Consider the following 25,108-nt stretch of genomic DNA (forward strand, 5'->3'; position numbering starts at 1 on the left):
GTTCTCTCCTATGGGTGTAGATCACATGAGTGGGCTTTCTGGTGTAAATGTTCCAGGAAACGCATCTTCTGGCTGGTGTATCTTCATCTACAACCTTGGTCAAGATGCTGATGAGGGAATCCTCTGGCAGATGTTTGGCCCCTTTGGTGCGGTTACCAATGTGAAAGTTATTCGAGATTTCAACACCAACAAGTGCAAAGGTTTTGGTTTTGTGACCATGACAAACTATGAAGAAGCTGCAATGGCCATAGCAAGTCTTAATGGCTACCGCCTGGGGGACAAAATCTTACAGGTTTCCTTCAAAACCAACAAGTCCCACAAATAACTTGCTCGTGCTTTTTGTATGGAGTAGATAATGGAGTGACAGAAGTTGAAACATTTTTGTTAGTGTAAAACTCATTTTGCGCCAATTTTCACAAGTGTTTGTCTTAGTCTAAATGAGAAGTGAAAAGGTTTTATATTCTGGGATGCAACTGACATGTTCAAATGTTTGAAATCCCACAATGTTAGACCAATTTTAAGTTCCTTTAAGTTATTTCATTTAAAACATGTTAAAAATCCCCTGAAATCTTAAGTAGATTGCATTAACTAGACCCTCTGGATGGTGGTAAAACTGAAGCATGCTTTCACTTATGAGACTAACATTTGTTTCATTGAATGTTGTCTGCAAAAACTGGAATTTTCTGAAAAATATCAGGCTGAATTCATTGATTTTCTTTGGTTTTATGTTGTTCTTCCTACCCATCCCCCTGTCCTTTTGTTCCCCCTCAATTTCAGTAGTATGGAAGAAAAGTTGAGAAATACTAATGTTTTAGTTGACAGTAAATTGTTTGATAAATTAATATTCATTACTCTGTGTCTAGTTGAGGATCAGGCTTTTTAAAGTCAAGGTCTTGTAAGTAGTAGCATGCCAGCCTAACTTTAACACCATTGAGGAGGTAAGTTGCACACTGAGCAGTGGCCAAGCTGTCCAATTCACAGGTTTTAGAAACGTGACTTTTAAAACCCACTTTGAGAGGAATGGACCAAAGAGTTTCAAAGAAACTCCGGGAAGATTTCAGAGTCAAAATGAAACTCCAAAAAAGCGAGTGTGAATATATGTTGCTACTTTATCAGACTGAATCTCTTCTGTCCAAATATTTAATGCATGGTGCACTACTTACTGGTACATTATAATGCAGCAAGATACTTACTCATTTTCCAAGATCATTGTAGTTGGAATTCCTTTGGCAGTTCTATTTTGTAAAGAAAAACCAGTTATAAACATTTGAGCATTGTATTTCTCGCATCCCTTCTAATGAGTGCTAGTTTTTCTATTTTAATAGGATTTTGTTTTGACAACTAGCTTTACTTACTGAACACTCAGCAGAAAAGTACTTACAACTTGCAAGTTAGATATTAACCAAAAAACCCCTTTGATTTGTAGATTTAAAGATTAATCCCCCAGGTTTTCTGCAGACTGCCTTGAAACTTTGAGTTGTTCTGTTTCTGTTAATTTTCTTTTGCTTTTTTGTGTTTTTTGTTTGTTTTTACTTTTGCATTTAAGAACATTAAATTTGATTTTGTTTTGCTCAAATTTTGTTTTGTTTTTTATTTTCTGTTCTTTTTTTTGCTAAGTATTGCACAAAGTGTCCAGCTTTCAGAGTGCTGTTTAAGGAACTGTAGCTCCGCTTTAAGAGAATTTTAATTTACTGCTTTGACAGATGAGTAGAAGAAAAGAGTTTTGAAACAAGCACCACAATAAATCTGTCACATAGAAATGAGTGTCACAGACTGATGTAACCCTCAGGTGTGCTTGGGTAGGAAACTGGGAAGGCTGACCATGCCTGTACAGGTGTGTGAGCTGCTGTGCACAACTAGAGACTTGGCTCTGGTGTTTATGTAGGTAGGGCAGGTGTGGAAATGAGGTCTGTGGCAGTTTAATGCAGTCTCCTTGTTTTGCCTGATTCTCTACCAGCCCCAGAGTTCATTTCCAAACTCGAGAGGCCAGTCCATGCTGCCTGCTCGTCTCACTCCATCCCCAGCTGACCTTGCCTTCTGCTTGCCGCCATTTGTCCTCTCCTTGTCCTCTCCCTGCCATGGGATCTGCACAGCCTGAGGGCTCCCTCAGCCTCCACACGTGGCTGAGCTGGTGCCCTGCTCCAGGGAGGACCTGTGGCAGCTGCTGATGTTCCTGGACCTGCCCAGGACATATCTAAACCCTACAGATAAGCCTTGGCCCAGTGACCAGCCTTCTGCTGAGTTTGAGCTTGTGTGCAGTGAATGCAGGTGGGATTTTCCTGTTAAAGCATCCAGCCTTGCCTCTCCTGCCAGTCTGTTCCCTCCCCACCTCTTGAGATGCTCGGTGGAACAGTGACTGTGACACAGCAGCCAGGCCATTCCCACCCCCCAGAGCTGCTCTTGGCTGTCAGAGGTTTCCTTCCACCAGTTGATCACCATCCATTTATCACGTCTATGATTATTTCCTTTCTGCATACAAGGAGAGCTTGGGAAGCGTTCTGGGCATCCTCCCAAGTTAAAGCTGTGTAGTACAGAGAAGTTCTCTTACATGTCCCATCATTTTTAAACCTTGCACTGTCCTGTTCCACAGGAGTGGGCTGTAGTCATTCCCAGTTCCTGTCATTCTCTCTTGCTTTATTCCATTTAAGATAAATTTGCTGCTAAACTAAAATGGGAGTTGCTGTTTATCACAATATTTAGTGGGGGTTCAGACTTCCAGCGAGTGCCCCCTAAACATGACTCTGTCAGTACTGGTTCCAAGCACACTGGCCATGGCAGCAGCACATTGCTGTGCTGCCACTTTTGAAGAACCCCCTTCTCTTGAATGCTTTCTGGCATCACTGTTCCTTTCTTTTTCCACTGCTTCCCTATTTTTCCATCTCTCATTCTTTGCTAAGTAAGAAAGAAATGCAGGATATGGTTTTGTACTGCTACTACAACAATTTCTTTTAGGAAAGGTCTGATTCCAGCTTTCTTTGATAGTTGCTCTGATAATAATTTTCAGGCAATTGGTATGATCAAAGCACTGCTGCTCGAGTCAGGAAAAGAGGAAAAACTCCTGCTAATATCCAGAGCTGAAACCAGAAGTAGTGTATGATTTGTGCTATTCTAACAGTCAAATCTTGGCATAAATAGCTGAAGTCCAGAAAAATTGTGTATTTATACTCGATGCTTTTGGTCCTAAACCAAAATGCTTGTGCATCCTACTAGTAAAGACCAAAAGGAAGCTTCTGGGGTTGGAAACTAAATTCTAACAAGACATCTACCAGGAGTTTTTCTGCCCAAAAGGTAGGAGCAACTGGTTTCCTCCTCACCCTCCTTTGAAGCTCTCACTTGAACAGACCTGTTTCAAGAGAGTTTTTGGCCTCTTAATTCTCAGAGTGCTCTGCTTTTTCATCCATCCATTTGGTGGAAGCCAGGTGTTTCTATCAGGTGATGCCTCTGTCAGTAAGCACTTACAGGATCTTAGTAGAACCAAAGGCTGTCTCAAAGCAGGGTTCTCACATTGCTTGTGAGATTCAGTGGTCTCATTGAGGTAGAGAGTTCTGGAAAGTCTTCATTGCTGGACTAGGATGTGATAATCAGATTCTGGAGACCTGAATTTTTTGGTCTGTACTGTGAGATGTGCTGCAGGAACAGCTGAGATGGGAGTGTTTTGGGGTCCTTTAGAGTAGGTTAAGAGTCTCTTGGGACAGCCCCTGATGTAGGTTCTGAGGGACCAGGTGTAATTTCTGCTGAAAACACAGTTGTTCGTGCTGCTGTCTCAGGTCTCATTGTGTAGATGCTGAGGGGAGTCACTGCATTTGCTTCCCAGATGTCCACATGAATGAAATTCACCCCAGTGCAGAACACTGGCCATGAGCTTCAGCACCTGTGAACCTCCTGTTAACCATTAGCAGATAGGGAAATCCCACATAAATATTGGAAGAGGAATCTCTCTATGTGCTTGGTTGTGAGCTGGCAAAGGCACATGCAGATCCTTCAGGTGAGGGGATGGCAACACCAGAAATCCAGACGTGAGCAGAATCAGAGCAGCTCAGTGTGTTCAGTTCTCAGTGATTCCCTGTTAGACGGTGTCTGTGCACTGAAGTGTTGGATTTATTTTATTTTATTCTATTCTTCAAGCTGCATTATCATAAAATTTGGTTTACTTGAGCTGCTCCACTCTCCTGTCAGAGACTGGCCAGTGCAGTTACTGTTGCCTCCTGAGCCTTCCTCTGCCAGTCCCTGTATCTGTTCTAGCTCTGGGACTGGGAAAGGCTTCAGGATCCAGCTCTTAGGGTGAGGGGAGAAGTCACATCACCACAGTGGTGTGTGTGGCCACACAGCTTTTCCTTCCATTTGCTTGGATATGTTTTTTGTACATCTGTATCATGTGAGTATGAAAACCATGGAAAATCCAGAGAAAAGTCACTGGAGCAGGATAAATTTTCACCACAGTGAACCCTGGTTGGTCAGTGTTTGGTCACTTGCCCTTGTCCAGATGACCAAAGGGTGTTTGCATGGAGAGGACACCTATTTTTATAGGGAGATTGAACATTGCAGTAACGTTATTTATAAAAAGCAGTTAAAAATCTTTTTTAAAAAAGTTTTTTAAAAAACTTGGTATCATTTATAGAAAGAATATCCAGCAGTCAAAACCAAAATGATGAACTAACGGTAAAAGTGATCCATTATTTTAAGGCTGAGTTTGGAAAATGAATAGTCCTTAAGGTCCTTCAACATTTGTTACAATTCTATGTTGCTTTAATGTTCTGGGTAAGGTCAATAAAGTAGAAATTCTTCAAATATTTCAGGAGAGATTTTTTTTCAGTGCATTTTAAACGGCAATAACTCAAGTTCCTTTTTGGATAGTTTATCATTACATATGTGCTTTAAAAAAACAAACTTGGAGAATGTCCCCACGTTTACTTTTCTAACACAATATACAGGTCATATGATAAACTGTGTATTTAAAGTAGCTCCTCTGATAGCTCTGCCTGCAGAAGGTTAGAGTTTGTGGGAGATTTTTAACACACAGCTCTTGAGAGCTGCTGCTAGCCTGGTTCAATCACATAAACATGGAGCAGTTTGTCTGGAGGCTGCCTCTGTCAGAAGGTCACGGTATTTTTTATTTCCATATTGAAGAAATGTGTCCTTTTTAACTATCAATGAAGCACCTTATTGTTACATTTCTACGTTTAGGCATCTACAAATAGCTTTAGAGGGAAGGGACCAAATTCACCTTTAGCATAAAGAAACACCAACCCCTTGAGCTCTCTGAGTGGAGCTGCACTTGTGTTTTGGCTTTTTCTCATTTTGTTTTTATTTTCCAAGAGCTGAATTTGTCACCTGAGGTATTGTAATCTCTATTTGGAAGCAGGAGAGTCTTTTTGTGCCTTCGGCAAGTTCCTCTAACGTAGCTCTGCACTTCTCAAGGTTGGCTGCTCAGCACAGTAGGATGGATAAATCCAGAGCTCAAGAGGCCAGTGGCTATTTTCTCTGATTATTGTGTTTATTATTTCTGGGTTTCTCCTTACTAATATAAAAAATGAAAAATGTGGAGTTCATAAAAAGGGTCTCAGTTCCCTCCCTCTCGCTCGGAAGAGGCGGTGCCTCCATGACAAGCAGTGGATTGAAAATCGCCGGTCATTCCTGAGCGGCCGCTCGTAGGTTGATCAGGTACGGCGTCATTTCAGTGCTTGCTGTTTGTAGTAGTCTCATGTAGCCAAACAAAACCAAACTCACAGTGTTGCTTTCTCATCCTACATGATTTAAAACCAGTCCAAGTCTTTATGATCTCTAAAGCAGAACTCGCCACCCCATGGGTGGGTTTGACACTCAACTCTGGAGATTCCTTCTAGATCACACTCGATCCAACAGCAACAAAGGTTTAGAAATATTTTTCTGTTGAGTGGAGTTTTCAGCACTGAAATTCTCTTTTGTTGCTAATGATGGGAAAACAGTAATGGTAGAACTGCCACCTGAAACCTTGGAAAATTGCTTCTGTGTTCACATTTTAGAATCTCAATATTCTCCTGCTGTTGTTCCTTATTTCTAAACATTTTTGAGCAAGTTTTTAGTGGTATGGCTGAACTTTTTCACTTGGTCATTGAGAAGAAAATGACTTGAGACATTTGAAACATAAGTTGGGATAAACCTTTATTTGATGAGTAATTTGAATAATACTGTACTTCTAGTCTTTTTATTGATTTCCTTTCCTTTAACTTATGTAATCTTTTGTTTATAAATTAATCTGTTTGTGGGACAGAAGGTTTTATCAATTGCTTTCCATACTGTACAGTATATGGTTACACATTTTGTATATTTAGTGTGTTTTTAAGTTATTGATTTGTTTTATATCAAATAATTTATTTTTCAGGTACCATTTTCATTTAAACTTTGTTTTTACATGGGTTTACTTTAAATAAAGTATGACACTGCTTTCCAAATGTCGAAAATGAAGTTGAATCCCATTGTGTTATTTTGAGATGATTTATGTAAATTAACTTATTTTAGAAATAACTGCAAAAATGTACCAAGTTCATACTTTGGTTGTGCTTCAATTCAAGTGCTTGGAAATTCTCTGCAATGATTTTTGAGCAGTTTGAAAAAATTGAGTTTTCATATTGAAACAGTTCAAAGATTTGTTGATGAAGCAGCAGTTTTGTAGAATCCTGTGGATGGAGTTATGAACATTGTTTTCTATATGGATTTTCAAAATTAAATGAAACAACTCATAGATATTTTACACTGGTGTTAAGACTTAAATGACATTATCTATGTTAATAGCGCAAAGGAGTTTTTGTACTTTTGCCACATGTTCATGGCTGGTTTGTTGAGCACTTGTTTGGAACATACTTGGGATGCTTTTACTTGAGCCCTGTTGAAGGGTGATGTACTTCAAAATAGAATTAGGCTTTTACTTAATTGTTCATATTTTGTCTTTTTTTCCCTGCAGGAATTGGATTATTATTGTGCAGTTTGGAATTTGACATGTTTTCAGAAGAATCTGAACTGTGTTCAGGAATAGGCCAATCAAGGTTCCTCTACTAAAGATTCTGTAACTTGTGGCCTTGTTAGAAAGATGGAATTAAAAGAAGGGGCTTAGTTTCCTTTTTATTTTTCAGGGAAAAAATTGTTGTCTTTATCTTACATTTTTCTTCCTGATTAAACCAAACCCAAAGCCCAGCTATACTGTTACTCAGAAATGTGTGTGAAACTTCTTCAGGAAGCTCCTGGGGAAACACCTCATGTTGGCCCATTGGAGGTTTAGACTGGATGAAGATTCTCTGCAGGTTGTGCCAGGGTTGTCAGGCCTGGCAGAGGCTGCCCAGGGGCGTGGGGAGCCACCATCCCTGGAAGAGTTCGAAGCCTGTGGCTGTGGCACAGGGGTCCTGGGCCAGTGCTGGACACGGTGCTGCTGCCAGCTTGGTGCTTGGGCTTCATTGCCTTAGAGGGTTTTTCCAACCTGACAGCTGTGATTCCATGGGACGGGACCATCAGGGCAGGTCAGGCTCCCTGGTTCCTTGGGTGAGGCTGGGGCAGGACAGACACCCCAGGTCAAACCCTAAGGGAGGTTCTGTAAGGGGTGTTTTCCAGAAATGCTTCTGAGACCGCATCCTTTTGGTTGAAGGATCACATATAACCCTGCTGGCTCTGCACAGACTGGGTTCCAGTCTTGGTCCTTTCTTCACCAAAACAAACTTTTAGTTTTGGTAAGCTGAAATCTGTCCTGCTGTGTTTCAGCAGGTGCCTCATGTCCTTTAGTCACAGAAATAATCCCTCTGAGAGCTGGGCTAATTGTTGTACCCTTGACACATTGCCTCTGATTTTTCTCTTGAAGACTTACTCAGAAAAATGATGTAAAGTAAGAGATATAGATAGTGTTTAATGTATGATGTCATGGAACGTGTGGCAGTGCTGCCTCAGCTCAGGATCTCTTCCAACTCAGGAGTTTTTAGATTTGCAGTTATTTTTTCTTTGATGGGAATTTCTCAGTTCAGCACTGTTCACCATATGGAATTATTTGTTGAGCTAAATTGGTAAAGAGCAGAATTGAGAATTTCTGTTCCTACCATTATATCAGTGGATTGTTGAATGTGCAGCATCTGGTGTATTCAGGAATTCTTCATTCAAGACTTAGACCTTTCCTGGGTTTTCCTTTGCATGGAGCTGGAACACCTTCTCCATTTTTGCTCCCACCAGAGTTCATCCCATGTGTTTCACTTTGCTCATGTTCATTTTGACCACTATGGTATTTTCCATGTTTTTCTTCTATGAAAAATCATGAGGAAAAAATATATTAAATTCCAAAAAGCTTAATAACGGACATGGCCATGTGAAGTTCTAGCCCCTCAGAAATGGCTCTTTTTTTAAAAGAAAACCAAAAAAGTTTGTGTAGACCCATTTACACCCAGACAGGGACTCTGGTTCTAGCAGAATTCCTGGCAGACTCCCTGGCTTTTGACTGTTCCCCCACCTTGCTCTGCTCTTGTGGTATCCTCCCTCCAAATGTCACCGCCTTCATTTCCAGAACAGTGAAAGAGGGAGGGGGGGAGAAAAACGATGTTAAACTGATATGTCCAAGAAAGATATCGGAACCCTTTTCTCTGTATTTCCTATCCTTTAATAAAAAGGGAAGAATCTGGCTGTAAGAAGTGTCCTGGGTCACGCTGCCAGTACACTTGCTCCGGATTCTGTCCCAGCAGTGGCGGTGAGCAGCTGTTTAAGGAAAGCTTGGCTGCCTTCCCCCCCTCCCTTCATTCCCCTTGTGCTTCCCCAGCTCAGTGTCAGGGGGCCCCTAAAAACCTCCTCTTCTTTAGAATCCTGATTTTTGACACTGCCTTTCTTTTCCTTAAACTGTCCTCTGCTTCTTCCTGTACTGACAGCAGGAGGAGGAAGTGGAGCATTTAGGAGTGGTTTAACACATCTGTGTTATCTGAGCAGCTGAATGAAGGTGAATAAATCACAATGTTTTGCTCTTTGCACTGTGACACACTTCCTTTTTTTTGTCTTTTGTTTTTTGTGTTTATGTATAGAAACAGTGATGAGCAAAATGAGACTCTGAACCTAATTTGTCAGAACATAACTTGTGCTAACATCTCATTAGCAAATAATGTTTCATTGCATCAAAATTAATTTAAACCAAATTTGGCACAGTTAAAATACAGATTTTCTTTGAATTTTAAGTGTGGTTTATAACATTCTGAAGGTTGACCTTTCCAGAATGAACTGACTTCTCCCTACAGGGCTGGAGCTCCATGCTTACAAAGGAGCACGTGCTCAAGCTAGAGCTTACAAAGAACTGAGTTTAATACAAATAAGTTTGAGGCTTCCTGTGTTCTTGGCGTAGGGATCAGAGGACCTGTTAGACCTACTTTAACAAACCTGTTAAACCTACTGTTTGAATGTGTTGGAACAGATTCTGCCCCAAGAGAAGGCTCCTAGAGGAGAGCAGAGCAGGAGTGGTTTGGCTGGGGAGCAGATTTGGGGCAGTGTGAGCAGTGCTGAGCTGCTTCCTGCCGTGGGCTCCAGCTCTGCTGTCATGGGAGGAGGAGGCACTGGCAGGACTCCAAGGCTGTCCTGCAGCCCATGAACAGCTGTGGTAAGTAGCTTGTGCTTCTCAGTCTTGGCGCAGAGGGCTTTGGTCTTGGTCTAACCAGACTTGCAGAATTTGTGATTAAACACTTTTGTGACCGTGTATCCTGCTTTACCTTGCTGTCCCAGCTTGTTCCTTCTGCTTTTCATCTTTCAAGAGACAGAGTGCATATATGTTTGTATGTATGTCTACATACACATGTAATACCTGTGTGAAATAAAACGTGTAGACTGGAATGACACATTTAGAGTAGGTACTCATTGCTGTCAGTTGTGTGTCACTGTCTCTGCTGTATAGGTGCTATATATAGCACATGTGGAATGGCACATCTGCACTGTCCCACATCCTGCACAGTGCAGAGATGAATGTCCTTGAAAAAACAAGCTCATGTGAAGCTTTCTAAGGCATTGGTCACAACTCTGCAGTGATGTGAGGAGCAAGCTGTGAAGGTTTAAGAAAATAAATGCCCATCTTAGAAAGAATTTAGCTTCCACATTTTTCTAATTCTGGAAGACTGCCCTATCTGTATGTTGTGTCTCAGTCTTTTTCAGCAGTGGTCCTGTACTGTACCATATCACTGCTGCTCAGGGAGCACCTCCCATTCCCTTCTCCCTGTGAGATACAGTGCTGTCACTGTGGGAGTCAGTGACTTCAGTAATTTTGTTTTAAGCCACCTTTACTCTGTATTTTCCCCCTTTCTGTGTTTTCTATATTCCATGGGTCTTAATGTTTTAATCTTTTCTTACTGCAGGAATGGAGGAAGGAAGACAGTTCAGCTGCAAGAAGGACTGTGGCTCTAGAGGGATGGCAGTGCCTGAGCTGCGCCTGCCACAGCACACAGCACAACAGCCTGGGCTGCATGGCCAGGCCCCCCTGCCCCCTGCACTGCATTCCCCGAGGGACATCAGGGCTGCTCATGCTTTTTTAGATAAAACATGGCAAAGCTCTGTTCCAGTGTGTTCAGGGCTGCTTTTCTGAACAACACAAAGTTCAGGTTTGAGGTTTGACTCACTGTGATGTCTGTGCCTTGTTTAGTCACTCAGGTAGCTCATAAAGACTTGCACCAGGTGTTTTATTCCAGGGCAGTGGTGCCTCTAACACTGTCATAGTTTCTGGAAACATTCTGGCTGCCCTGATTTGCATCTGATCTTATTTCAACACAGTGATGCTCAAAGGCAGAGCAAGAGCTGTACAATGGAAACTGGTTGAGAAGCTTTGTGCTTCTGTTTCCATCTTGGTGCTCTGTGCTCAGCTGTGCACATGAGAGCCTCATGTCCTGTTGGATTGCTGGGGGCCTTGAAGAATGAATGTTTGCAATGGAATATTTGCTCTTATTTTAATCTTTCCACGTTCATATGACAAATCTTGATGTTACAGAAGAACATCTCTAACCTCCACTCTGTGGCATTGGATGTCCAGCTTCCTTGTCATTATCCATTCTGGGTTTGGGTGAGGGAATAATGAGAGCTGCTTGTATCCAAGAAGGAATAAAACAAGAAAAGGACAGACTTGTTGAATTGGTGAGATTAAGGCAGCCTGGTGTAATTTTTGAAACGTGACAGGAAGGATCCCTGTTGGGAGTGTTGGGGTCAGCACGGGGTAGGGAATTGATTGATAGGAACTGTGTCAGCCCTTTGCTCAGTGAGGATGGTGAACAGCCTCTAGTCCTAACAGAAGGTTTGCTTAATTTGCTGCACAAATGAAAGGAGGGAAAGAGGTGTGATGTCTTAACGTGGGCAAGGATGAAGTGATTTTGCTCAGAAATACTTTGGCATTTGGTGCTACAGCTGGAAGGCAATGGGGCCTGTGGGGCACTGCTGCTGACTGAGGTGTCAGCTGGGCACTGTCCATCTGCTGTTCCTTATTGGAGATGGAGGAGGAGTTCCTTGCAATGGGTGCATTTTCATCCTGTGTGAAAGCTTAACAGGTTATTAAAATAATGTTACATGGTACAGCTTCATAAATGTTTTTGTATTAGAAGATTTTAGATATTGAGGTCCTAAAAAACCCCCCATAATTATAATAATCATCATCATCAAATGTCTTTGAAGATGTAAATAAGGCTCTAAAGGTGAGCTCTGGGTATGTTTTAGGTGCTGGTGTTGCTCTGGTGTCCAGAATCTTACACCAACCCTCCACCAGCATCTTACTTGTGCTGATAAAACTGTTGGTAGGCATTTCTTTAGTTAAATATAAGTCTTGCCAGTGGTTCCTTTAAACCTGGATCAGTTCTTGGATCTGGTTCTCCTGTAGTCCCCATTCCAGCCATGCTGAAGGGGCAGTTAAAGGGTTGGGATCAGGCTGTGTAATTTGGCACTTTTATCAAAAGGTGCACTGGATTGCACTTGGGGTCAGCTGGGGGCTCAGGAAAACAATAGGAATTAATTATTTTGAAAAGCCAGCTAGACTAGAGTGTGGACTGTGGACGTGAAGGACAGTCCTTGGAGTCACTTCTTAGTCAAAACTGTTGGTGTGATCATCAGTCCATGTACCTGGCAAAAGCCAAAAATCCTCCACTGGCAAAAATCCAATTCAAGGTATTAAAATCACAGTAAATGCAGTAGTGGAGGACTGGTGAGAAAGCAAAGGTATTTTTCAAAGGTCAGGAAGGAGATGAGCTGTTTGTTAGCTGTGAAATGGAGAAGGAAGCAGCTCCACGTTCAGCCAAAGGGAGAATGTAGCATGTTGGTTACCGAAGGTTGGGCAGTGGAGCTGCAAGGACCTGCAAGGTGCAAGGTAATGCCTGCACTAAAACCAGGAGAGATGTGATCTTGAACAGAAGAGTTCTGGTAGGAAGTACATCAGCTTGTCCCTCCTGGCAGCGTCTCCTGTGTGGAAGATCTCCCATCACAGGCAAATGTGTATTAGCAGTGAATGGCATGGGCTGGTACACCCCTGTCAAACTGATCCCTGTGCTGCACCATGTGTTTCCATAGACAGGACACTTACCCCTGAAAAGTGCTGAAGTAGGGAGTGAAGGCTGTGGCAGCTTCTTCCAAGGGGCTCTGAACTGAGGAGGCTCCATCCCACCAAGGCATGGTCAAAAAACTTCTCTAAAGCCATATACTTCAAATTCTGAATAACAGAATTTAAAGAAACAGAGCTAAATGAAAATGTTCAAGTACCTTTTGTCACAGAAGAATTAATTTGGTAAGTTACTTTGAGAATAGTAAGTAAATAGATTTTTAAAATTCAGTAACTCCCATTTACATGGACTTTTGTAAAGCATTTCACATGGTGTTGCATACCACTAAATAAACTTTGGTAGTTACAAATACAGGAAATTTAGGGTGAGAGTTGCTTTAAAGAAGGAAGGCAGCATGGAATGGTTAGCAGGAGGTTTTCAGCTGGTGGGATAGTACTAATTTCCCAGATCTTTGGGATGCATTTTCAGCATTTACCTATGTTGAAGTATCATGTATGTGCTATGGCATCCTCTGCTGGAAATTGTGGAGAGATGCTGTAGCTTTTCCCTGACTTGCCCATTCCCACTCTCCTGTATGAGGAGAGGTTTTGGAGAGGCAGGAGTGTAAATGCTCTGGCCCAGAGCGTGGGTTGGGCTTATGCAGAGTGCACAGACAGGTTCAGGAGCCAGGAGCTACGACAGGGGTAATGGGGCTGTGGGACACAGCTGTGAGAGGGAGCTTTGGGTGCAAATTGTTCAGGGCTTGTGGGAGTAGGAGAGTCCATGTGAGTCCTGTAGGCTCAGTCATGTGCTTTGTAGCAACTTGTGACACAGGACTGAAGCTCTCCAGAAGAGCTTCTTGCTGGGGTAGTTCATTTACAGCTGTGTGTGCTACCAGTCTGTCTCCTTTGGCTGGGAGATGCTGGGAGTGGGGAAATCCTTCCAGGACAGGATCTGACAGTCCACTGGCAATATTGTCACTTGTTTATTTATGAAAATGCAGTGGATGGCTGTTGATGAGAAGTTCAAAAACTTGAGGCATCTGTTGTTCAGGGGTTGGTCACACAGGTGACATAGGAGGCTCACAATGGGCAGATAGTGAATTCTTTCTCCCAAAGAAGCTGGAGTAGAGAAGCTTTTTGGATGTCCTGTTCCCCCAGGTGCAGCTTGTGGCACTGCTGTTCAGCTCTTTTTGCTTATGAGGAAAGAGATGGAGAGGCCCAAACCTTGTGATATGTGTTTGTGCTGAACTGAGCCATCCTGCCTTGCTTATTGTGTGGTGGTGTTTGCAGGGGTCTTAGGATGAGGGAAGAGACAAGAATGTTGACTCTATGTTTCAGAAGGTTTGATTTATTATTTTATGATATATATTATATTAAAACTATATTAAAAGAATAAAGGATTTAATCAGAAGGCTAGCTAAGAATAGAAAAGGAATGATAACAAAGCTTGCGAGTGACCGAGACAGTCTGGACAGCTGGACTGTGATTGACCATTAATTAGAAACAACCACATGAGACCAAACCCAGATGCACCTGTTGCATTCCACAGCAGCAGATAACCATTGTTTACATTTTGTTCTTGAGGCTTCTCAGGAGAAAAACTCCTAAGGAAAGGATTTTTCATAAAACATGTCTGTGACTCTTATTGTGACAGGGAACCAGCTGAGCAATTTGGTGGTTTTCCTCATGGGGGTGGGAGATGAGGGAAGTGTGTTGTGTAGGGTAGTGATGCAGTGATGAGAATGGATTGTGCACACCAGAACCTGCTGGTGACAGCTTTGACCAGCTCAGCACGTTTCTCAGGTGAAGCCAGTGCTGGCTCTGCAGTGATGATGGACGCAGCTCTTTGCTGTCCAGAGCCAGCCAAGGACTTGTGGGGCTTGTCACTGAATCACATCCTCCTCAGAGCAATCTTTGCAATCCTGGGTTAAAGCAGTGTGTTCCTGCTGGCTGCAGGTGAAATCCAGCTGAGGGGTGGTTTGGTGAGGAGGGCAGAGCTTACCTGCTGTGTGTGGCTGCCAGGAGCATCAGGGCTGTACAGCCAGGGTGGCCCCATGAGCTGCACACACAGGAGGGGATTGGCTCTGCCCTGGGCTCACTGCCACAGCTCTCTTGGTACAGGCACCCAGCCCTGGCTTCTTCCTTATGAATCAGGATGTTACCTGGCCATCTTCTTTGAGCACCAGGATGTGGTGGTCCTTGTCCCCAGCCTGACTCAGAGCAGGTGAAGTCATGTGGCTCTTGGTGCTGGCAGCAGTGGATGTTCCTGGTGGGTGCTTTTTCTTTTCAGCTGTGTTTGAGTGCTTGAGAGTGTGATGGACAATGGAAAAGGAGTCCTGGTTGTTCATATCTGCCCATTTGCAGGGTTCTTGTGTCTCTGGTTGTTCTATATCTGCCAATTTTGGGGGGTTTAATTCCCCAGTAGAGCTGTTGGGGGGACGCGTGCTGTTCACCCTGAACCATGGGACTCACCAGGTTTCTGTTCTCTGCTGCTTGGCTCTGTCACTGCTGAGACTTACCTTGGCTCCTGCCTTTGCTGGATCAAGAGGGGACAGGCAGGTCTTATGATTGTGGCTTCACCATAGGTGAACCCAGAGCCTGAGCACTTCCCTGTGTGGTTTGTATCTGGTTGGGAAGGTAAGAGGGTGAATTAGAACAGAGTTCTGCTTTGGTAACAAGTTGTGAGCAAATGGGTAATTGCTGCTCTGGAAGGATACATATGAATGTTTGTTTCCTACTTAAGGCTTCATGTCTAGGAAATGCAGATTGGTGCTCAGGTTAGAGGGAAGCATGGTTGGGAAGAGCAGCTCATAACTCTGAATAGCAACTGGGTGGATGCTGCATCCTGTGGGGAAGAATCACTTGATTCATGAGCAGTAAAACACAACAATTAAAGATCAGGATTTGCATGTTGTTGGCATTAGAAGGAGAATTGTGAAGAAGTTAGCCTTGCTTGAGCTATGACACCACCAGCAGATGTCTGCCAGGCTGTAAGTGCAAAGAGCATGTGTTTTGTCTGTCTCTAGTGATTGCAGCCTGTCAAAGTGAGTAACTGCTGGGGATAGAGAAAGCAAGACAGAGAAATGGACTGAGATGTCTGGAGACAACACAGTGTTCTGAAGTTGGGGTCATGATGCTGCTCTTCTCAATGTTTTAGCACCAGAATCTGGTTTAAAATCCTGCTTTGCAGGTGGTTGAAGACTCCAGGAATATTGAAAGGGAAAGGAGGAGAATGGCCAAATACCCATTTTGTTGTGTTTCCAGGAAGGACAATGTGTAGAAGATCTCTGAGGTGAAATGGCCAGGTAAGTGGAGCAGCAAGTTTTGTGTTGGGTGTAATGTTTCAGCCTTACTGTTCTTTCCTGTCTGTGTTGAGCTGTGGTTTGCCTAAGTCCATGGCTCAGAGTGAGAACTAAAATATGGCCTTTTGGAATTTGAAGGCTCAGGATTCTAAAAATAGGTCTCTTGCTCAGACATGTAATTTAGGATGGGATTCACCTACTGACTCAAGCTATTAAAGTATTAGCACCCAGTCCAAACCCATCAGTAAGAGCCTTCTGAAGACATCTACTCCTAAAGCCTGAGATGTACTGCTCAGGAAGGTGCCTGGCTCTCACTGTTGGCTACAGGGCACTTCATCTGTGTAGTTAAAATGAGAAATGAAGCTTCCAGATAACAAAGGTGAGTGCACATTGCACACCTGGGTGCCAGGACCTCTGCACCTGCAACAGTCTGTCCACTCGTGACATGGATGTTGGAGCATCTTACAGAGGGATGGTACAGCTTCCTCCCCACACTGAATCCTGTGAAGTTTTCATCTGGACAGCCTCCAACACGGTGAGGTGGAACACACTGCAGAGTTGCCCAGGCTGGTGGAGGCCCAAGGTAAAGAGTCCATGGGGCACCTCTGCACCCTGTGCATGCCTGGCGGCTGATGGGGTCTGCAGCACACTCGGGGAGTCTAAACACCAGCCCTAAGGGCCCAGCAAAGGTGCAGATGCAACTTACAGGGAACCTGCAGGAGACCCAGAGAGGGACTGGGGACAAGGGCCTGGAGTGCCAGGACAAGGGGCAGTGGCTTCCCGCTGCCAGAGGGCAGGGTTAGATGGGATATTAGGAAGAAATTCTTGGCTGTGAGGGTGGGCAGGCCCTGGCACAGGGTGCCCAGAGCAGCTGGGGCTGCCCCTGCATCCCTGGCAGTGACAAGGCCAGGCTGGACAGGGCTGGGAGCAGCCTGGGACAGTGGGAGGTGTCCCTGCCTGTGGTAGAGGGTGGGATGAGATTCTCTGCATATGAACATTGAATGGCAGTTTATGAGCTAGATCTGAACTGTTAACTCCTGTGCAGTTTGCAAATGGTCCCATGAACACAGGGCCTGGTGTGCCTCACTGTGCTCTCGTAGCACCACGTTCTGCCCTGACCTGGCTGTGCTGTGTGGAACCCTGGGTGATGGACTGAGCTGCACCTGCCTGCAGGAGGGACTGAAATAATTCAATCAGGTCTTCTAGAAAGTTTTATTATCATGTCAGACAAAATTAGGAGTTCCTCAAGGAAACAAATGCATACAGTGAATTGGAAAAGGAGAGGCAGAATCCCCGGGGAGGCACTCACTATTTAGAGGAGCATTGAGCTTTTAGTGGAGGTTAATATGCTGTGATTGTCAAAAAAAAAATTACTTGAGCCATATCTGTCGTTCAGAGATGCTTTGGAAATCTGGTTTTACAGAGAAATCTGGGGTTTTAACAGATTTAAATAATTACCTTCAAAAAATTTTGTGGAAGGGTCTTTTCAAAATTTTTCTAGAAAACTGGCAGACTAATTTTGAAATGGATAGTATTTTAAATTAAAAGAGAGCTTTGGGCTGGTTTTCACATCTGTTGTTTGGATTGTATTTTGCCACATGCTACAGCATTGAATTATTTTGGGTTTTTTTTCAGTTTTAGTAAAACACAAACCGAGGCACATTGTGATCCAAAGGAAGGCTGTCAGCAGTGCTCTGCTGACAGTGCCCTTCCAACTCCATTTATACATCCTGAAAAGGTGTGAAAATAATATAAAAGTGAAAGTCTCTGATCAAAACTCATCATTATATAAATTCAGATATGTAAAAATAATTTGTTCTCTGGAAGACAGCTGATGCACAGAAAAGAACCAATATGTAGGATTGAGGTAATTTATCCATGGGTTTGTAGGAGCCAATGTCTTTTGAATAAAGTATACACTCAAGTAATTCTGTTCCATGAAAATTCACTTATGCTTAATGTTTATGGCCAGTCACATCCTCAGATTCCCAAATATCATTGCAGAAATGTCATTCCCCAGCCAAGGCTCATGTGGCCAACAGGTGGGTTTTCTGTCCTGCTGTCTGGGAAGTGCCCCAAAGCCAAGGGCTGCTTCAGCTTTTCCTTTTGCTTAATAACCACAGACCCCATAAATATCTTCCACATGGATTTTAGTTCAAAGTAGCTTTCCTTCAGTGTTTTTTTCCTTCTTTTTTTTTCAGTAAAATAACACTTGTATAACAGCCAAATTCCTTCACCCAGTTACTCTCCAACTTTATTACAATATTATACCCAGGGATTACCTATATTACCATAGCATCTGAGATTTTTGTTTGTAAGGAAAACAAGGATTTCCAAGGAAGAAATGCAGGTTTGAGCTTGTATGCTTTCTGTACACCAGATTTTTGTGCTGTAGGGTGTATGCCTTGCACTGCCTGCACTTCTCTAATTGCATGGAAATAACACAGAGTTAGATTTTCAGTGCTGGAACAGAGAGAGGCACCTCTTCTTCTTAGAGGTGCCTGGGAAAATAGTTTATACGACTTTGAAGGTGCAGTGTGTCAGTCAGTAGAATTTATTACAGAACCACAGATCGCCTGAATGGGAAGGGACCCACAGGAATCATCAGTGCAGCCCCATCCCTGCACAGCCACCACAACAACCCCACCCTGAGCAGCCCTGAGAGCTCCTGGAGCTGTGGCAGCCTTGGCACCATTCCCTGGGGAGCCTGGGCAGTGCCCAACTCCCCTGTTTTTACCTTTTTTGAGGCTGTATAGATGGGTTTCAGTTTGCCAAGCAAGACACCTCAGGTTTCCTGATGTGGGACACATGGAACTTCACCTCCCTCCCATCCTGGTCTCCTGAATACAGTTGGTACAGAATAAAACTCCTCCTGGTGGTGCCCAGTGACTTTGTCCAGAGTCTGCTACTTCCTCGTGTTCTAGAAATCTCTTGTTCCTTGCCCCTGGTGAGTTTGTGTTGCTCTCTACCAAAGCCCTGCTGGCATTCTCTGGTTCCATGGGTGTCACCAGCTCTCAGGGCTGGCACAGGTAGGCTGCTGTTCCCCCCTGAGCAGCAGATAAACACTGGTGTCAGTGTTTCCCCAGTGGCAGATTATTGAAAACACGGGCGGGGTTGGGATGGTGCCATCCCAAAGGCATAGCCTGGGACAGTGGGCCCCTCACCAGCTGAGCCATCCCATAAATCTGCTTCATTTACTTTTCTGCAATTTCCACCCTGATAAAGGTGTTCAGGTGCCTCTCCTGTGCCTGTGTGCAGTGCTGAAGATGGATTGTCCTTGCTGCCTTTGGGTTTTCCCCATCAATAACAATGCCTTCCCTCTATACCAGACCACAAAGAGATTTTCAGAAGCACCTGAATTATTTTTTCCCCTTGTTTTATCCTGTTAGAAGGGCACAATGATGACAGCCCAGTTTTGAGGCTGCTGGACTCAAAGGTCTCCCTTGCTGTATTTTTCACAAGGAAAAGGCTATGTATGGACTCCAGCATGACACTTGACCTTACTAGCACCAAAATAATTCCTGCTGATTTCCAAAATCAAAACATCTCACCAGATAGTAAGAGATGTTACCAACACTTTCAAGGCCAGGTTGATCAGGGCTTGGAGCAGCCTGGTTTAGTGGATGGTGTCCCTGCCCATGGGAGATGAGCTTTAAGTTCCTTTCCAATGCAGCCATTCTGGGATTGATAAAGCACAGGACTTGCAGCTCCTGGGGTGAGTTGTACAGGTGGGATTGGCTTCACCAGCTCTAGATTTATTACTGAGATATAATATTCATTTTTTTTTCAGTAATAATTTTTTCTTTGTTGCAGTGAGCTCCAGGATATGCTGTTGAAGTTGTTTTAGTATGACTTGCAGTTTCTAGGGCAGAGGATAAGGTGGTCTGGTCTGCAGCAACCAGAGCCCAGTGATGGGAGTGGCTGCCCAGAGGCTCATCCTGCAGCCCCAGTACTCACTCAAGGGCCTTTGCTGTGGATGTTGCATCCTGCCTTTTGTTGTAGGGTTAATTGTGTGCTGTAATATCCAGAGCTCACTAATGAGAGAAGAATGGATGTGAAAGTGGGGCTTGTCTCTGCTGCCTGTGCTGGTGTCTGTGCTGGTTGGCCTGGACCCATCCAGTTAGGGATGTTTTAATTACTGTGTTGGAGCAGTCTGGAGCACTGGAGGTGTCTGTCCAGCTTTGTCTGCGGGGTGTGGGTATCTTGCACAGGACAGGGTGCTCGGGTCCTTGTCCAGAGCTGGGGCTGCCTGGAGCCTCCCCGGGGTTCACCAGCATCTCCCAGGGGAGCTTGGGTGCCTGAGCTCACTCCTGCTATAGAGGAACAACCACAAAGCCCTTCAGAGCCAGTGATGCTGAACCAGCGTGTGATGTATCAAGGTGATCATAAATGATATGGGAAGGAGGCAGGGATGTCTGGGGAAGCTGCAGAGATTCATTTGAAGTGTGGTTATTTTGGGTTTGTGAATGATGCGAGTGCTCCTTGAAGAGCAGTTGGGCTGTAATGTTTAAGAAGGTTTTAATTAACCTCACCAAGGAGAAAGGGTGCAAAAGGCCAAAGTTAGCAGCAGTGTCTCAAGCTTATGTTGTCCAGGATTCTAATTATGTGAGGCTTTCGTAAGTTAAAGGAAGACAATTTTTGTGCAAAAGCTGGTTTATGATATTTAATAGTTCCTGCTTTTCATTTGGCAAAACTGGAATGAATATTTCTTCTAAATTAGAAAATTTTTTACAACCTCTGACTTCAGCTGGAAAGAATTCTGCACAGAAAATGTTTTATGTACAGTTGGAGAACAGTTCAGTGATGTGTGTGGGGGTCTGAGCTGTGTTACAATTCCCATTTCTATGTCAGGAAAGATCAAGAAGGAGAAAGAGAGACAAATTTTGAGAGACAAATTAATTCACTGACATGATTTGTTGATATAAAAGGCTTTTGTGTAGAAGGCTGCCCTGAGAAGCCTGGATTTTAAGGCTGTAATTGGAATTTGAGCTTGGTGACAGATCCTTAGCTGGGAAGATCAACACAGTTGCAATTGGGCCTGGTTAATTAGTTCTCTGTAATAAAACAGCTGTAGAAACAGGTGTACAGCTGGGCCTTCCTTTCCTCCAGCCAGTGGATCCCACTGCCCCTGAGAGTGCAACAGCTCAGCCGTCCTGTCTAACCTGACAGCTGGGAAATCCAGTTATGTCCAACTTGGATTTTAAGCTCTAGACAAAAAAATCACTTAATCTTAGTTTTTATATCAGAACCCAGTAGTAAAATAAAAAGCATTGATTAAAAAAATAATCTCTATAATAAGGAAAACAAAAGCTTCTGGAGCACAGCCTGGCCTCCAGGGAAGAGCTGCTGGCCAGAGGGTTCAGTGTTATGTCCCATCCCTACTGCATTCCCACCAAATCCAGTCTGCTGACACCTGCTCACCTCCCTTGCTTTCAAAAACAGGTGAGCTTGGAAAAATGGGAGTTATAAATCCTTCAAACCCAGCCATTTAAGACAGGGCAGCGAGCTCCCAGCTGTGTCCTCAGGCGCAGGGAGGAGCTGGCTCCCTGCCCCAGTGGCAGAGCCATGCTCTTTGGGTGCCTGCTGGGAATCCCACAGCCTGCAAAGGGTAAGAGAGGGTTTTCCCTCTTTTTGTGCCAAGTAAGGCCTTTATCTTGCAGAGCATCCACATGCGACACTCACAATGTCAGTGTTTAGCACCAAGATGCCATTTCTGGGAGCAGGAATGCTGGTACCTACACCTGGCAGATGTTATAGTGAACTCCCGTCTGATCCAACAGGGTTTCCTCAGTCATTTCAATCCCTTTGTCTTTGGGATGCAGGTGTGAGGTCTCTGCAGAAAGAAACTTGTCTGTGTTGCTCCCTGGGTTTTGCTGCAAAAATCAGAGCAGAGTTTTGATTTCTGGAGTGAGCAGGTGCCTTGTGCCTGTCCTGCCCCGTCCCACGCCCCCCTGCCCTCCCACCACGCTGCACGTACCGGGGGGGGCTTTGGGGCAAAGTCCTTCTGGCAGACGTGCGCTATGATGCCGGCAGCCAGCGCGTCCCCGAGCACGTTGGTCATCGTGCGCAGCCGGTCCCTGCGGGGAGACAGCGCCAGGATGCAGGGGGTGCCCACTGCCAGGGTGCCCGGGGTGTTGATGGCCCTGGGACACATCAGCCCCCGTCCTGAATGTCCCTCCCACTGGTGTTGCCAAGTGCTGTGTTGGTTTTGGAGATGCAGAGAGAAGATGGTCCCTATGTGAGCCCCATGCTGGGGCAGCATCTGTGTGACCCTGCCTGTGCGAGCAGTGCAGGGACCTGCCAGTGCCACCTCCCAAACTGGGACAGGCACTGTTGTGCTAAGTGCAGGGAGAGCTGCCTCAGCAAGTCATAAAACTCCTTGAGATGCTTCTCGAGGAGAAATCCTGTAGATCCAGCTACTGATTGTCTCTTGTCTACCCAGGCACCTCTCACATTAGTAGAAGGTGCCAGCAGTGCTGGGTACCCTATGGTGCTGAAAGGTTAAACTGCTGGTGTGTTAACCTTCCTTTGTTGGGGGAAAGAGAAAAGGGGGAGGGAAAGAGAAAAGCAGCCTTGATACTTGGCACTGTTCCCTCTTTTCCCTGGGGGCATGGAAAGTACAAACCAGCCACCCACATGTCACTTCCCTAACTCAGCATCTGCTCTGTGGTTTCTCACCTAATGACTCACGGTGTTTTTATCTGAGTACTTTAGAATGGCACATTTCACAAGCTGTGAGTTTATTTGTCTGTGACAAGTGTAATCCAGCATCAGTTTGTGTCTTGAGAGCAGTCTGGTTTCATCCATCAAGATGAAGATACAGCACCATGAATTGACACGGGGCACTGCCCACAGCAGTGGCCTGGAGAGCACTTACAGAGCCCAGTCAACAGCGATGATGAGGGTGATGTCCTCGGTGGGCAGCCCCACGGAGGTGAGCACGATGACCATGGTGACGAGCCCGGACTGTGGGATCCCAGCGGCCCCAATGCTGGCTGCTGAGGCCGTGATGCTGCAAAGAGAAGGTGGCTGTGCAACTCAGACTGACGTGTTTGCATGGCAGAGTAAGTTCTTGCTGTGGGGAAGGACTGGATTGGATCTGACTTCCTCCACCTTCCTGCTCCCAGATGCTATCACTAATTCCTCTGTGCACAGCAGGGGCTGGCAGCCGGTGCCCTGGCTCTGTGCTCCCCCCTGCCTTCAGGGTAGGGACTTCCTCATTAAAATTACTAAATATTTGCAAACGTACTTAATTATTATTTAGTTACATGCTTTATTTCCCTGACTATAAAATGAGAATATCCCACTCCTGAGAGGGAGTATATGACACCTGCACAAATCCTTCTGTGCTCAGCCCTGCAGTGCTGACCTGCTCCAGCCACATGTCTGTGCACCTAGGCTTTTCCCTACAGGCAAAATCCTTGACTTGCAGCACTTTTGGGGGCGCAGAGCCAGCCCAGCTTTCCCTGGCACACAGCACAGGGACTGGGAGATGCTGCTCCCCCCCCTGCTGCTCAGCTCCCCAGCAAAGGTCACTCTGCATTAACCAGATCTCTGCAAACAGGAAAAGTGCAAGAGGCTGTCCTAATGTCCATAAATAGGAATAGAGAGAAATAATCTAGCTGCTGCAGAGAAACTTGTACCTGATAGTTATAATTTGTCCCAGGTCCAGTTCATACTCGTTGACCTGGGCGATGAAGATGGCAGCAACGGCCTCGTAGAGCGCGGTGCCGTCCATGTTGATGGTGGCCCCCACGGGGAGCACAAAGCGCGCCACGCGTCTGTCGATGCCATTGTTCTCCAGGAGACACTTGAGGGTGATGGGCAGGGTGGCTGAGCTGCAGGACAAGAAATGAGCAGGAATTGCTGTTTGTATTGAGCTTTGTAAGTCAGAGTCAGTGTGATGGGACAGAAATACCAGCCCTCCTGGGGGTGGATGCCACTATGTCACGCAAATTGCTGCAGCAATGAAAATCTCTTCAGCTCTCACCACCCGGGGAAACAGAAGACATTATCAGCAAAGTGAGCGGCAGGCTGAGAGAGAAAATGTCAGAATGTCATTTCAGTGGCTGAAGGCACCACTTTAACCACCTGTGTGCCATGGCTGCAGCTCTCTTGACCATCCCTGGTGCCCACGTTAATCCTGCAGCACCTCCTGGAGCGTGAGACAGTGAGTGCCAGCACTGGCTGGGTTGGGGTCCAGCCAGACCCCATCACCCTCAACCGTCTCCTCCATGAGGGATGCCTGCCTCAGCTTCTGCAACCCTGACCTCTCTCTCTTCTTTCTGTCTAGCATGAAGATGACAACTGTCCCACAGGAACTGGGATAAGGAATGGAGGAAGAACAGGTTCAAGAAAGGAAACCACAGAAAAGAAGTCCATGGATTACAACAGACTCTGGGAGGCGGGGACTGCATTTGGGAAGGGCTCTGGGTGCAGAGCAATGGCCCCAGCCCACAGACCATGGGGCTGGGACATGGAGCAGGGTGTTCTCTCTGTGGCTGGTCTCCCTCCCTTAGCTGGCTGCAGAGCAGAGGCAGGAGAAACCTGAAGGAGACAGAGCTGGAGATCCAGGTTCAGGATGAGACCAGGTATTAAGAATTGCAGAAGCAACAGTTGCAGCAGTGGGCATTGGGGAAGGGAGGCACAGTCGAGGTGGTTTTATTGGGATTATGTGGAGAAGCAATAGAGAGGCCATAAAAACCCTTTGCCTGGTCAAATGTGCTCCAGGAAAATGTTTGGATTTGTGTCTCCTGGAAAGGATGCTAATTTATAGTGTGTAGTTTTTTTCATTGTTCTAAGGAATGTATTTCAATGAAAATAGAATAGGTAAATATAATCTAAAATGATTAAAATCTTTTCAAAGTAGGTAAGATTTTTCTGTGGATGAACTTGGGATACACTGTACTTGATTTTAGATTGTCAGTAATGTGTTCAGAAGAGCTTTTGGTGTTTTCAATTAAACTCCAGGATCACAACCCCATGCAGTTTATAAAGCACTTATGACAGTCCTAGTTTGAATAATGGAAAGAAAACTGCAAGAATGGAATGAAGTGTGCACACACACACAAAAACATTGCTGGTTTGTCCTGGGAAAACCCTGGGAGAGGGTGAGTGGAAGAGCACCAGGAGCTGCCCAGGTTGGCTGACCCGGGCAGGGCTGAGCATCTGCTTCCTCCTAAAAGCAGGAGCATTCCCATTTCAAACAGTGCTGGAGCATAATTTTTTTTTGAGTTACACCTGTCCCCCCAGAGCTCACCTGGCCAGACACAGCCACGTCTCCCTGGCTAAACCACATCCCTGCTCTGCAGTATCCACA

The 25,108-nt window shown here is 45.0% G+C and overlaps 2 protein-coding genes and 1 long non-coding RNA gene across 10 annotated transcripts in view; 2 read left to right on the plus strand and 1 right to left on the minus strand.

Annotated features, from left to right (window-relative positions):
• The window catches only part of LOC139602277 (uncharacterized), an 85,905-nt gene extending 61,174 nt beyond the window's left edge, over positions 1-24,731 (plus strand). For both annotated transcript variants that reach the window (XR_011683159.1, XR_011683158.1), the window contains exon 2: positions 16,737-24,731. This is a non-coding gene — a long non-coding RNA (uncharacterized lncRNA). The remainder of the gene's footprint in view (positions 1-16,736) is intronic.
• ELAVL1 (ELAV like RNA binding protein 1) overlaps positions 1-24,731 on the plus strand; it is a 64,497-nt gene extending 39,766 nt beyond the window's left edge. For 3 of the 7 annotated variants that reach the window (XM_071451978.1, XM_071451981.1, XM_071451979.1), the window contains one exon: positions 1-24,731. In XM_071451978.1, coding sequence (XP_071308079.1) covers positions 1-325 — 325 coding nt within the window. In that variant the 3' untranslated portion in view covers positions 326-24,731. The other 4 variants (XR_011683156.1, XR_011683155.1, XR_011683154.1 and 1 more) reach the window with 4 other exon arrangements.
• LOC139602275 (excitatory amino acid transporter 5-like) overlaps positions 21,525-25,108 on the minus strand; it is a 14,358-nt gene continuing 10,774 nt past the window's right edge. Inside the window, exons 8-11 of the mRNA XM_071451977.1 lie at positions 23,433-23,627; positions 22,667-22,801; positions 21,767-21,866; positions 21,525-21,662 (exon numbers count right to left, since the gene is read on the minus strand). Of these exons, the coding sequence (XP_071308078.1) occupies positions 21,525-21,662; positions 21,767-21,866; positions 22,667-22,801; positions 23,433-23,627 (568 nt within the window). The remainder of the gene's footprint in view (positions 21,663-21,766; positions 21,867-22,666; positions 22,802-23,432; positions 23,628-25,108) is intronic.

Source organism: Agelaius tricolor, unplaced genomic scaffold, assembly GCF_023055355.1.
Source record: "Agelaius tricolor isolate 1412-34295 unplaced genomic scaffold, bAgeTri1.0.p SCAF_33, whole genome shotgun sequence".
NCBI classification, from domain to species: Eukaryota; Metazoa; Chordata; class Aves; order Passeriformes; family Icteridae; genus Agelaius; species Agelaius tricolor.